The sequence below is a fragment of the Rhipicephalus microplus genome, chromosome X (assembly GCF_043290135.1).
Source record: "Rhipicephalus microplus isolate Deutch F79 chromosome X, USDA_Rmic, whole genome shotgun sequence".
In the NCBI taxonomy this organism is placed as follows: domain Eukaryota; kingdom Metazoa; phylum Arthropoda; class Arachnida; order Ixodida; family Ixodidae; genus Rhipicephalus; species Rhipicephalus microplus.
In genome coordinates, this window is record NC_134710.1 from 63494513 (window position 1) to 63509754 (window position 15242).

Consider the following 15242-nt stretch of genomic DNA (forward strand, 5'->3'; position numbering starts at 1 on the left):
GAGCAGGAATCAAACCTATGACCTTCGAATAACGCGTTCTATGCTCTAACCGATGCTCTATATATATATATATATATATAACACAACACACATAGGGTGCTCCACTAACAGGATGCCCCTGATCAAGCCAAAGTGTATATATATATGCCGACACATTTTATGACAGCACAACCAAATACATGTTGCTGACTGCTGAATAGAGTATGTCAAGTTTCCGATTAAACAGCCTCCTACTTTCTGCAATGGTCAACATATCTTTCCTAAAATTCTGACTAGTTGAATATTTTCGGACTTTATAAATGTACAGTCAAGGTTCCCATGACCACATTGTTAAATCCCACCAAACGAATGAGAAGCCCTATGCATCCTTTTCCGACCGGCATCATGTTATGTTTACTTAGTGCCATGCAGCCACCAACTGTGCTGCCTGCAAGGGTCAGTATCATCGATTGCCAACGCGCTGACAGTGTTATCGCAGCCAAAATACAACCAAATTTGCTCGTCCCTAAGAACAGCATGAAGCTTGGCATTAGTGAAATATTTTTAGACTTCTTCAATCCAAATAAACTTAATTTTCATGTTTTTCAACTATTTTGCGGTCCCTGCCAAGTCTGGAGAATCGGTTGGCAACTGTATCTACTAAGTATTAGTGTTTTTCTGCTTCTTGCAGATGCCCATGACAACAAAAAAATTTACGGCACGCCAACTTGCGCACCGCAGTTGCAGCACTCTTGACGTTCCGTCTGCAAACTCCAATAGCATTCAGCTACATGCGACAGGACAGCGGCAATAGTGGTGTCTTAGCGATGATATACCTTTGCTAGCAGCTACACAAACAATAACCTCTGTGCCTGCTCATTGTTGCCATGAACCTCGACAAGGGAAGCCAATCATTTGTGCATGAGAAATTAGGGAACATTGAAATATAGTGCACAAGCAGGTGTGTCACGCAGAATATTATATTTTATTTATTTTTGTGGACATTTGCACTAAGCAGAAAAGCACGCATACATAATGAACATAAAGTAAAAAACTGACTATTTAGGTATTCTGCGAACCGATCTACAACTTTCTCACAGGAATTTATTGTCCAACTTCATTGGCCTAGAAGCCGATTATATGCCCCGTCGCGGTGGTCTAGTGGCTAAGGTACTCGGCTGACCCGCATGTCACGGGATCGAATCCCGGCCGCGGCGGCTGCATTTTCGATGGAGGCGAAAATGCTGTAGGCCTGTGTGCTCAGATATGGGTGCACGTTAAAGAACCCAAGGTGTTCTCCATTTCCGGAGCCCTCCACTGCATCGTCTCTCATAATAATATGGTAGTTTTAGGATGCTAAACGCACATATCAATCAATTAGAAGTCAATTATTCAATCTTACCTAATTAAGCAATTAAGTACACTAAATATAGTGTGGCATACTCCATTCAATAGTGCGCAACATGCATTCGGTTGCATCGTCATAAAGTTCATTGACATATTTTTAAACTCTGGCAAGAATTAGCTGGGGCACCCTGCATATGGGCTCTGCTTATTGTAAATGAACATGTGTCAAGTTCCAATTTTTCCATTTTGCAAGAGCTATAAGGGCACCTATATTCCAATACTTCTATTTTTATTTTTGAGTGTATACAGTAGTTACTCTTTCATTCTCTCATTAAAAGTAAATCGTACATTCTCATACATTCTCAGACCTTTCATATCCCTTTCAGGCAGGAATCATAATGCACTGTCTACAAATATGTCAAATTCACAAAACATACTTCCAAGCTGTTCAGTATTACATTCCAAGAACCAAAATGAAGTATCGTGTTATTTTGTGTGAGTTTCAGCAATTCATTGTAATTAGCATGTAGTTAAATACCTTGTAATGCTACTGTCAGTCATGCTTCATTTTGAAATAAAAAGAATGAAATCATAGGCTACGAATGTGATGTGAGCGCAAATAGTTTTCGGTTGCATTTATTTCGAGAAAAGAAAATTCTGACGGTTCTGAAACGCGGCATGAACGCCCCTTAAATCGTGGTGGCTTCACGAAAGTAATCGGCTGCAGTCATATGAGGTTAAGTCAAGACGTTTTGGTTATGCAAAAGGTTCAATTCATCTAATGAGAAATTTATTTAGCATTTTTGTGAGAGCAAATTGACACAACTAACATAAACAAGTTCCATGCCAAAATGAAGCCCCCGCCACAAAAGTCAGAGATAGATTTGTGCTACATATGCCTACATTGGTTCACACAAAAACAGCATCACGAACTGCCCTAAAGATGTCCACCTTTTCTAATAGCGAAACTGATGCAAATAGAAGAGAACAAGTACCGTCTTTCACAAGATGGAGAAAAACCTTGTGCTGGACTGCACAGAGGTTGCTAAGGCAACGTCGCTCTGATGCACCAAACTCGTAAAGTGCTTGAACTTCATCTGTCTCTTTCAGGTTAATCAGGCAGCCAGATGAATGTCCACCAGCAAATACACCAGTAACAAGCCCACCCTGAAAAAATGTAAATCCGTAATAATGTTACCAAAAGAGAGACACCGAAATAATATTCAAGCATGCTACAAATCCAGAAAATCCAAGCGATGCCAACAATGCCACAGATAATAGCAACAAGTGCACAAATTTTGATGGTTTTGAAGGTGGACAGGGGATGAACTGAAAAGCGGCTGATGACAAAGCACTTGTTCTCTGTCCTCACTCGTCTCCTTCACAACTTTAGCTCATCGCTATTATCCTTGAGATGTTCAACAACCAGCCCAACAATGCTCATTGGTAAAACCAAGTGCATTATTACACAAAATAAGATGAGGCAATAATGTTCACTTAAGAGAGATCTTTCTCAGGTAAAGCTATGTTCCAGCTTATTGTAACATCAATGAAACGTAGAACATGAAAAACTTTGCATGTTGCCAAATGCAGACAGTGCAACTATTCACAATCAAGCCATTACACTGTTGTGCCTCAGCAGTACAAAAAATATGCCACAGTGCAGCCTGCCAAGGTGAGAAAATCAGTAACAAACTAAAAATTTTAGGTGCACAACAAAAGGGCAAAGAAAGGCACAAACAAGCAGCCTTTCTTGATCCCTATCTTATTCGGGCCTTTTGTATCATGACCCCCCCTCCCCCCTTTCCCCAACTAAAGAATACATAATTCAAAAACAGATAGTTCAGAAAAGCTCATAGTAAAAAAAGCATGGTGCTGTTCAGATAGGCGTAGTCTGGACAGCATAAGCATTGAAATTACAGTAGAGTACTAAATAACATGGTGCACTACACGGTGGGAAACTCAAGTCCCAAATGTTACATGTTTCTAACCTAACAGCATGCTGCCATGCATCAAGAGAGAGAAGCGGTAATGAGATGATGTAGCACTGAGAAAACACAGACACAAACTTGCACACACAAAGAGATGAAAGCAAGCAATGAGGACTCGATGACACATAAGAAACATGCTACATAAACATGCTAGAAATGTATGAATGAGAAATAAAGATAGTAATACACATGAATGTTGACTGCTTGGCAGTTAAGCTGCATCTGACACTGCATTACTGCCCATTGTGCTATAGCTTCCGCAGAGTAAGCCACTGAAAAAAAAAGACCGCATCACGGACTATACTTACCATTTACATCATGGAAAAAAGCACTATTTAATCACTCGTGGTAATTCTAAGCATATCAACATAGCATCATGGTATAAATTGCAGCGCATAAAGACGACACACAAAAGAGGGAGGACGCAGGACAAGCGCTGAATTAGCAGCTTGTGCGTGTCGTCGTTATGCGCTGCATTTTGCACCATGAGACTGAACTAACTCACCCCGTTTCATGTCCTGCTGCACTGCATATCAACATAACAATATCAACACACGATATGCTCATTTAGCTACCATATCAGGGAACCATTTAAATATGCCCAAGCTATGCAAGCCAAACTTACAATTTTACATTGGTCTTTAGTCGCATGCCCAACTCCCAACCTTGTGAAATCTTGCATACTTTCAAGCATTTTTCATAACTAGAGACCAGATTTTAGGCAAATGTCCAATTTGTCCCTTGCATTCCTACCATGCCACGTAAATATTGAGCACGATTTAGAGGTTAAGGAGGGCTTTTACAGGGTTTTTATAGTGCCTATTAATGCCTATTTTCGACATTTGTACGTAAATTTCTATAAGGGCCTATAAATGCCTTTTTTTTATATTTGTGCCCAAATTCCTAAAAAAGGCCAACAAATGCCTATTTTCAAAATCGGTGTTTATATGAACACTATTTAACCACAAATCTAGCTTTTGAGTACACTTCAAGACCAGTATTCACGTTACCGGGCGAAATTGACCTTTCGAAACTCTATGGGGTGCAACCTATACTCCATCTCAGAAGTCATTCAGCACCTTCAAGGCTACAAGGCCCCTCAGCCAATAGAAAGGCTGATTAGCCTCTACACATGTATTCATCTGCGTCATGCTGTCTGCTTGAGATCTCCTTGGCGTCCTGTTCACACCCGTAAGAAAGAGGGGGTGCGTCTGTGCAGCCGCAGGACAGCGCAGAACGAATGCGTAACCGTGGAATGTCATCAGGGGAAAGTAAAGTGTAGGTAAAAAAAATAATCACATGTCCCCATCGTTTTTGTCTTGTCATTTTTTTACTTAAAGGGCGCTTCACCAGGTCACATCAGAACATTTAGTTAGACACTCGAAGTTGTTGTGTGCCCAATAAAAAGTTTTGTACCCCAAAAATTATTCAATTGATTCAGTACAAGCTGCGAAAGCAAGATGCAAGGAAGTGAGCTTAAAACCTTTGCTGCCCGCCCTGTGCAGACTTTGCAAGCCAAATTCCTTCTTTGCCCTCTTCGGTATCAGAGCAACTCGGAAGCAGATCACACGACGCATCATACACACACAAGGTTACATTCACACGACATGCCCGAGCCAAGTCGTGCACGCAAGCGGTGTTGTGTCGTTTCGCCGTTCTCTGTAGGATACTGCCTCTTTCAGTGGGATGGATCCCTCAATGTGCACATGTTTGGAGACGCTTGCATTGATCATGTATCCTTACCATGATACACAGTGTCGCACCGCTGGAACTGCTCTAAGAGACAATGCACCAAAAACATGCCAAGCGTTGTCAGGGCTGGCCCTGGCACAATGCGAATGGCGAGAACACAAACAAAATGGAGGCAGCTTCGTCTCGCATCTCGCTCGATACAAAGTAAACAAAAAGAATAACTCACACAGATTCCATTTGTATGTTTTAATATTTCTATCACCCTTCATACTTCTATTCAAGCAACAAGTTGCACAGGTTGCACATGTCGCCTTGAATAATTCTCGCTGTGTCAAGTACTGCTTCGACATACACAGGACCATTCCTTGTTATACATCCCCTCTATCATGCTGGAGTGCGCGCCCATTAGATGAAAGACAAGCAGCGTTCAGTTTGACATTTCACCTATTTCTGGGGTGCGTAGCGCTGCAGATTTAGGCAGACGAGATCGCGAGCGCTGAGTGCATGCATTTCTTTTGCCTGCTCTAAACGCTAAAACATGGTGAGGGGCCACTTAAGGTGTTCACAAACAGAAGAGAAATTGCCTCTGTGCAATTACACTTTGTTATTACGAGGCTCGAAGACCCTTTCAGCGGTCTAGTTGATTGCCTTTGTGTTGCCCTTCTCAGCCACACCGTAAAGAAAGAGACCCATGATTGTGTTGTGTTTATTCAACAGTCAAAACTTCACTAACCATGCTACACAGAAAAAGGAGAAACATTTAAACGTAGCACAAAAGACACAGAAAAGGAGAACACAAACACAGCACTGTGTTTGTGTTCTTCTTTTCTGTCTTTTGCCCTACATTTAATTATGGAATATTACAAACTCGCCCAGCAAAACACCCTTCTAAAGGAGAGACCGTGTTTAGCAAACCGTGCAGGAAAAACGTGCATGGCTATGCTAAATCATTGGCACCTTTGTAGCATCATAAACTAAAACTATTTTTTTGCTTTCCAGTCGTAGACACAGGTCCTGCATTAATTTTTGTGAAAATTTCAGTTTTTGTAAAACTTTACAACACCTATCTTTACGATTTTGGGGGCTTAAACTACGTTTTGCCCGCCTACTTTGGTGCCTAAAACCAGTGCCTATATATCCGGCCTCTAGTCATGATCACTGCCCATATATGTTTACCTCTATTTGAAACATGCTTTTTTTTACTTTTTTTTTTACTTCTCTCTCTTACTCCCCCCTCCCCCTCCCCATGTGTAGGGTAGCAAACTGGACGCATAGTCTAGTTAACCTCCCTACCTTTCCTACATTCCTTCTCTCTCTCTCTTACTATAAATATTGTTCTGCTTTATTTAACAATGCATTCTGCTTCTATATGTCAAAATGGTTCAATAGCAGGCAAGTATTGTTGTAAGCTGTTCTCTTGTTACTGATGCAAATGCAAAATATTCATTCTAATCAGAGTTCTTTGAATGTAAACCTGCATATGCGTTACCAATGCCGAAATTTTCATGGACTTGTGGAAAGCCTACTGAATATTCCAAAACTAAGAAAAAGTTTATTCATACATATAATTATGAAAAAATAAATATCTGGACACTGATTAACTATAAACATCTTAGAACTGCTGCACTTGCCCTGTTTTCTGATAATCATGGAAATGTCTGTTTTTCTCACAGTTAGGAGTAACTAGAATATCATGAAATATGAAAAGTGGTAAATAATTATAAAGGAATGCATGACAAAAAACACCTTTTTCAACACCATCACTGGAACGACTGTCTTGGATCCTTCACATCGGTATGGCCTGTTCATACACCTAAAAAAACAATGAATATGCAACATAAACATACTAGTCATATTTAAACTATAACTAAAAAGTTGCAAGCATAGATAATGCACACATTACATAGATCCTGCATCCTTAAGCAATTATGTTACACAAAGTATTTACATGTACCTAAGATTATTCAAGGTTCTGCAAAATGTTACCAGAACATGCAATATATTTATACAAAATGAGCAATTGCATGTGAGATGACATTAGCAATGGCAACCAAAATAGTGATGACAATAGTGAGGCAATAGGAGGGTATGTACAAAGAACCAACACAGCGGTCTTATGGCTAGCCTTTATTTTTAACCCTCTGAGTGTCGAATTTTGATGAGAAAAACCTTCACAAATTGTCAAATTATTTTGTTGCAGCTATTTAATGTACGAAATATGTAAAGCCAGAAAAAGAAACTGTAAAAAAATGAACAGTGTTTTGGTGCCCACATCACTCAGAATTGCAAAGCGATCAATGCGTGGTATTCCTAGAGACACGAGTATATGCACAGTGCCTTATCGCCGTCTGCACACATAACACGTGTCTCCGTTCTATTCCTGGGCCGACAAGTTGTGCTAGCCAACACGTGGCATATTCTCCGAGTATGGCTGCCTTGGGCAGAGTAAACTTCGTAATCAAGGAGAACAAGAATGCCTTGCGAATCGGTGATAAACAAGCTAAGAACAGTGCCAATAAAGATGGAAATCAACTTCCACTGCCCCGGTAAGAGAGTGCTGATAACGATGAAAATCAAGTTTTGCGTGCCTCCCTAGAGACTACGCAGTGAAACTGAAATCACGAAAAAGCATTGGCGCAGATCGCATTGATGCTACAAATCAGTTCTGTTTATTTCTGCAAGAAGGTACCACAATATATTCCAATGCTTTATGTAAGTCCTAGGAGGAGGCAGCACCTGTCAGTGAACACATATCGTCATTATGGCACAAAACTTCAAGTGGTGGTTCAAAAACACACAAATTCAGTGAAGACACTGCGAGACAGATATGGCATAAACACTTACACGGTTGACAAAGTTTCAACATGCGATAACTGAGACAGTTTTTTTTTATCTTAGTCCTGCAGAGGGCCGTGACAGTCAAAAAGTTAGGGGGAAGTGAACAAAATTTCAGTTAACATTGCCATTTGAAATAAAGACCCTTCCCATAACGCGTATATGGGGCATATCTGAAGAGTATTTTGTGTCAGGATTCCACTAACATGCTAACAGTGATCTCCAAAATGACTAAAACGGAACGCCATTCATCAAATTTAGAGATTTCGTTTTCGGTAACGGTTATCTGTCAACACAAGGCAACTGCATGGGGTGCCTCACAACAAAATGCTTCAGACACAAACTACTTTACCCAATAAAACATTGTTAATCACAATAGGAGAAAAAATAATGTCAGTACCAGTGAGTAAAGTCGCACCACTTTATTCCACGTAAAGCCGTGGGCCGCTAACGGACCATCAGCAGACCACGTGCGCTGCGTGTTTAAGAACCCTGGTATAAGATTAAGATAACTAAACACCTTCTGAGTGGTTCCTTGAAGCGAGAAGTGTTTTCGTAAAATGGTATTTGACAAAAACATGTTTTTTACAATATTAAAAATGTATATATTTATTAAAAACTCCAAAATCTGCAGACATTTTAAGAATTTATTTATCATATTATAGTGCACGTGACCCCACGCAGCTGCTTAACTTCACCTATTTGAAACAAGTTAATGCATGAGGTTCAGAACTGATTCTGTGTGTGCGTGTTTTCTTGAGTAGTAGTTCATGCTATTACTCTTGCCTGTTGTTGCATTATAACCTGCAGCACTACAATCTGCACCACTAGTCTTGAAGGTAGTGGAATGGATAGGTTTAGTATAAAAGTAGGGCAATGTAAAGCATTTCAAAGAGGCCACTATGAGAGAAATATGGGCATAAAACACACCCAGTTTTATACAAGATCACATTTTGTGCTAGGTGACAATACACACGACACATCAATGTAATATGCACGAGCTTGCAGCAAAGGAGAGTGATCAAGTTATTATTCACTTTTGCCACGCACACATCTGTGGGCTAATGACTAAAGCATCCAGCTGTAGCCTCACGGAAAGCTAGTTTGAAGTTTACCATTACATACACAATCTTCTTTATAAAAACCACACCAAAAGGCAAGACAGAAACCTACCGACAGCAATGTGCCTAACACGAGTGAAAGAGTGCCTTGAAAGAGTGCACTTCAGAGCGGTCCTGGCAGCCGTACTTCACGTCTGCTAAACCGTTGATTTGCGTCATTTCAGGCAACTTTGGACGAGCCCTAGTTGAACGAGTGTCCGTCTCTGCCTGGATGCTACTCGGTGAAGCGAATATTACTTCGAGGGTTGGCACGAGCCAGCAGGCCTTCATCGGACGCATGCGCATCCTGGCAGACACCGTACTCAACGAATCAAGCAAGAATACGTCACCGTTCCGGAGTTCATCGAGGGGCGGCATTTCTGACGCCAATATAAGAAACCACGCAGCTGGATTGTGCACTTCAGAGCGGTCCTGGCAGCCGTACTTCACGTCTGCTAAATCGTTGATTTACGTCATTTCAGGTAGGCAAGTACGTATTTACCCTAATTATTAACTTCTCAAATTTCATAGCTACAGGACCGCTCTGAAAAACGCATTTGTTCACTGTCTTTGTTGTGCAATCATGTCGTGTGCAACAGCTGATTTGTCTGACTTTGCTAAGTCCCTAACCGACAAACCCCCTGGCAGCATCAAGAAAGTCACAAAGGTTTTGATGAAAATGACTGCGCAGTTTGTTAAGGCTATGTCTGACCTTACTGCTACAATTAAGAATCAGGACCCATCCATCAATGATATGAAAACCGAATTGATAGCTGTCACAAAGTCAATGGGGCACATGAATGAGTGCTTTGAAGACTTTAGAAACGAAATGAAAAGCATGCGCTCTAAACTTTCGGAGGCAAAGACAGGCAGCATAGAGTATCAAAAGGAAATTTCAATGCTAAATAAGAAATTGAAGGAAACTAAGAAGCAACTAATTGAGCTTAAACAGTACAGTCGAAAGCAAAATATTGAACTGAAGGGAATCCCCTAGGTACCTAGTGAGGACCTATCTCTGACTATCGACAAAATTGCGTTGTTGCTGGGTGTAAGGCTTGATGAGAATGCACTTGATGCTGTTCGTGTTCCAACGCGTGGTAGTGGCCCTCCAAACTTAGTGGTGAAGTTTTTGTCTAGGTCGACATGAGACAGGATCTTGAAGGCAGCCAAAAAACACAGACTGAACAGATCGACCTTCGGTTTCGAGGTAAATGAGCCGGTGTTCGTAAACGAACATCTGTGCCCCGAGTACAAGGTTCTGCTTGGGAAGGCAATATAGCTAAATCGAGAAAAAAACTGGAAGTTTGTGCGGGTGGTTGACAGCAGAATCCTGATGCGTAAAAATGAAAATTCGCGCGTGTTTCAAGTGACATGCAAAGACGACCTTGGCAGCGTGGCATAAGTGGTTCTCTTGTGCCTATACCCAGTGCACGTACCCAGTTCAAACAAAATGTCTCGCCTAAATCAACTAGACAATTGCACTCGCAGATGCATGTCGATATTTCACAGCAACATTCGCAGCATAAGAAAAAATCTTAATCAGCTTCTCGCATTTATTGCCCAGCAGCCACAACGCCCTGACGTAATCGCTGTCACTGAAACTTGGCTAAAAACCAATGAAAACATTGTTATTCCTGATTACAGAATGCTATCGCAGCCACGTGACTCTCGTTCTCGAGGGGGTGGTGCTGCTCTCTTCGTAAAAAATGAGCATTCATATACAATTATTCCTTCACTATCATGCAGCCCATATGCCATTGAATCACTTTTCATCAGGTTGGAATCTTCAATTACAGTGGGCGTAGTTTATCGTCCCCCCAACGCGTGTTTTCTCTCCTTTCTTGAAACGCTTGAAATGATCCTGAGCCAACTAACAAAGAATGTCAAACAATCTGCTGTTATTGTTGGTGATATGAACATTGATACCTGTAGTCCAGTGAATGATGATTACAACTACTTGCTAAAATCGTATCACTTTCGCAACCTCATCACTTCACCAACTCGAATAACAGCAACGTCTGCTACATTGATCGATCATGCACTTGCAAATTCCGAGAAATATATTAGTGCCGGAGTGTATGACAAGCCTATCACAGATCATTTCCCAATATTTGTCTCTGTTGATTGCCTAAAGAATAAAGAACGTGAAGGGCCGAGGTTTGCAACAAAAATAGACTACTTGGCTTTAAGAAATATTTCCTAGGATCTAGCGTTAATCAAATATACCATGACGACGTTAATATAAAATTTTCGAACATGATTACTTTTCTTAAAAACGCGATCAAAGGAAGCAGCAGAAAAGTCTCGGTTCATTCACGGGAAACGCCAATATGTCCCTGGATGAATAAAGAAATCTTGGAAGTCATAAGAAGCAAAGATTACTGGTATGACAAATGGAAACGGCACAAGCATAAAGAGTTTTATTTGTGCCAGTTTAAAACAATGCGTAATAAACCAGTTGCCTTGATGAGGAGGAGTAAAAAGGATTATTATGCACGACAAATAGAGCAGGCGAATGGTAATTTGGTAAAACTATGTCAAATTATAAATGACGTTGTTGGTAACCCTCCCGCTTCTAAGGTGCTTCCTGATGTCATCGACTCCAATACGGTTGAATTGTTTAACACTTATTTTGCCTCCATTGGTCCAACACTGGCTAAAAAATTCAAGGAACCCAACCAAGAACATGGTCTCGCAGATTCCAATCCCAATTCTTTTGTCATGCATGACATCGACGTTGAGGAAATCATATCAATTGTGTCAGGAATGCCAATGAATAAATCGGCAGGCTTAGATGGGATAACTGTAAGGCTTCTCAAAAAAAATTTAGACGTCCTCGGACCGGTTTTATGTCGACTATTTAAGGGGGGAGGCTACCCTGGAGACCGAACTTTTTTATTTTTTAAGATATCTGGATGAAACTTTCAGGGGTTGTTTACTACAATAAAACTAGCACAACTGCTAAGTTTCACGAAGCTGTGTTTCTTAGTTCCAGAGTTATTGAGGTTTAACTGGGTGCTTCACATGGGTGCCTAAGGAAGAGTCGTGAGAAATCCCAGGACATAGTAGAAAGCTGAAATTCATTGTGGTCATTCCTTGATAGCTATCCCAGGGCGCTACAAAGCCGTTTTTTTAATTTCCCCCTCCAAAAATTTTCACGCAACTTTGAATTTGACGTAACCAGTAATGACCAGATTCATCAAAAATTAATTGTTTATTATAAATTAACAGCACCAATTTAAAAAAAAATGAGCTTGTTACGTCCTTGCAAGGTCATTCAGGAACAGAATAAAAAAAACGGCACACAAATCTGATGAACGGTTTTCGAGTTCTTGCTTTCCTCAGCACCACAACTAGCAAAAAAATCCGTTCTGAGAAAACAGGCCGAGAAAGTTCAAAACACGTGTTCTCTTCAAAAAGCTCCAGCACAGTAGCTAGAAGTGTCCTGGCGCACTCTTTTCTTCTTTTCCCTGGCCTCCATTTTCTCTTGGTGTCTTTTAGAATTCTTTTTTAGGCGTAAAGCGTCTTTTTCACGAGCTCGCTGGATGGCCAGATGACCTGGTTGAAGTCCAATGGAGTCCGATATCACTTGGGTTGCTTTGCAGCAACCGGCATTGTAGCGCAGCACTGCTTCATGCAGTGCTGTTTCTACCGCGATCAAGGATGAGTGCTGTTCCTTCGGCATCAGAGACCACAGAATGGAGTGGAATGATTCTGATGCATTTTGCGTCTTCGCTCCCAGGCAGCGCTGAAGAAGCGACTTTTGTGACAGTCTTTCGTAGATGGGCAGCATAGCTGCAGCGACATAGTCCGGCAGGCTGTGTTTATGTTTTGGCTGTAGCTCACGCTTTGCCTCTGCAGTTCTATGGTGGCACCACGATTGAGCCCCCTCTGGGCAAAGTTCATGGTGAGGGTCCTGGTCAGTCGATGTGACGTGGTGATATGTTGCCATCACTGCACGCTGCATGGCTGTTAGGTCAGTTGAATTGTTTCTCAGGGCCCAACCATAATATCCTGTCATCTTTTCAATGAGTGCTTTAGTCAGCTTCCCCTTCCCACTCAGTGGCTTATCACTTTTCTGCACAATGTTTCGAAGAGCACTTCCAATCCTTTTCTGAACATGGTTCAGACATTCTTCTTTTACAATTGGCACTAGCCCGTACACATTCTCTTCTATGAGGGCAGCGAAGGTACGGCTGTCTCCGTCGGACACAAGAGTGGTGTACCGCACGCCATGCTTGGATACAGACCGCCCAAAGAGAGTCAAGCCTGCCTCCACTTCCATGCTTCCCGATTTTGCGTCTGTGTTTTTCTGGCAAATGTGGTGCTTCTGCCAGCTTTCGTATGCTGCATCTCCAGGTTTGGGCCCTGTTTGGCATCCAAGGCAGTGGTTTGAAAGAACTACAGCATCCAAGATGAGACCTGTAAAGAAGTCAATTACCGATCCCACTCCGATGTGTGATGTGTGACCCCGCTTATGCCATGTGCTATCGTACACTACGGTGATGTCCTTGCAGAAGCTGGGGTCCATTTCTTTATATGTTTTGATCACTGCTGTGGCAGAATCAGCATAAAACTTCTCCAAAGCGGTGGCCTCTGGCTTCCTGAACGTCTCTTTCAAGTGCTTTTGAAACGTCTTGTGGTGAAGACCTCTGTAAGAGACGTTCATGGCAGCCCAAAAGTCATTAAGAGCTGTTTGCCCCTTGCCTATTTGCTTTATAGCCATTATGGCGCGGACATTTACATCGAAGGCCTGCGTGTCCTTTTTGCGGGGTGATGTCCATAATTTATCGACGGTGCCACAAGAGGCGCACACGACTTCAAGTTTTGTTGCAAGTCCAAGCTTGGTGCCCTCCAAGCTCGGTGAAGTTTGGTTTGATTTCGGGATTTGCGCCTGTTTTGGACGCCGCGGCGGCCTCGAAAATAGTATTTTTTTGCACTTTGCGGTTGAATTAGGTGCTGATAATTACAGAATAGGTAGTTTATGAGACATACAACCCAAAAATGTGGTTTTTCAAAAACCGACTTTTTCGCGATTTTTCGGTTTTCAAGGGCCGCATCCCCCCTTAACCATTCTGTGAGAGCAGCCATGTACCCTTCTTGTTTAAAAATTGCAAAAGTTATTCCGATACATCAAAGTGGCGATCACTCTCAACCGTCAGACTACCGATCAATCTCAGTTTTGAGCATAATTAACAATATCTTCGAAAATATTTTTGCCAATCATTTATATAAATTCATTGAGAAATATAACTTGCTCTCCCATCAGCAACACGGATTTAGACCAAGTTATTCTACCTCCACCGCCGTTATGACCCTTACTCAAGCAATAAACACTACATTGAATGAAAATAAATTAGTAACAGTTATCTTTCTGGACCTCAAAAAAGCCTTTAACACCGTAGACCACAGAATACTGCTAAGTAAATTACCACATTATGGTTTCCGTGGGACCATATTTCAACTTCTTTCAGATTACCTGAATGATCGTCAACAGGCTGTAGTAATTAATGATTTCCTGTCTTCTATAAGCCACTTGAGTACTGGTGTTCCCCAGGGCTCGGTGCTGGGACCATTGCTCTTCTTCTTGTATATTAATGAACTTCTGCAGATATTACAGTCCTCTAACATACTTATGTATGCTGACGATACTTGTGTCATAGTAACAGGTAAAAATCTAACTGATCTTGAATCAAAGTCCCATATAGAACTGGAAAAGGTCGCTCATTGGTTATCGAATAATAAACTATCTATAAATACCGCTAAGACTAAATGCACCACATTTCGCTCTCGGTTAAGATTCATTAATGCTAATAACATACACATAAAAATTGACGATTCCGTGATCGAGCAAGTAACCACAATTAAATATCTGGGTGTCACTATAGATAACTTACACTGGCAGATGCAGATTCGAAATGTGTGTTCCAAATTAGCCTCAGGGTGTCATGCACTTACTCAGGCTTGTCAATATTTTAATACCACTACTCTATGAATGCTTTATTATGCTTTCATTCATTGTCATATCTCATATTGCATTGAGTCTTGGGGCGGCACGTACACAACTTACCTGGACCTGGTTAGACGACTTCAAAAACGGGCTGTAAGAATCATTACTCATTCCAAGTATAACGACCCCAGCAAACCTTTATTTTCCAGATTACTTATTTTGCCCTTCGACAAGCTATAGAAATTAAAACTAGCCAGATGCGTACACACAGTTATTAATTACAACCACCCTTTTCATGTGTCGATGTTTTCCGCCCCTTCTCGTTCTACTAGACAACTATCTAACCTT

The 15242-nt window shown here is 41.3% G+C and overlaps 1 protein-coding gene across 4 annotated transcripts in view; it reads right to left on the minus strand.

Annotated features, from left to right (window-relative positions):
• Positions 1 to 15242, minus strand: part of Als2 (Amyotrophic lateral sclerosis 2) — a 170949-nt gene that overhangs the window by 136118 nt on the left and 19589 nt on the right. For all 4 annotated transcript variants that reach the window (XM_075876972.1, XM_075876973.1, XM_037427255.2 and 1 more), the window contains 2 exons: positions 6756 to 6822; positions 2322 to 2493 (listed from right to left, as the gene is read on the minus strand). In XM_075876972.1, the coding sequence (XP_075733087.1) occupies positions 2322 to 2493; positions 6756 to 6822 (239 nt within the window). The remainder of the gene's footprint in view (positions 1 to 2321; positions 2494 to 6755; positions 6823 to 15242) is intronic.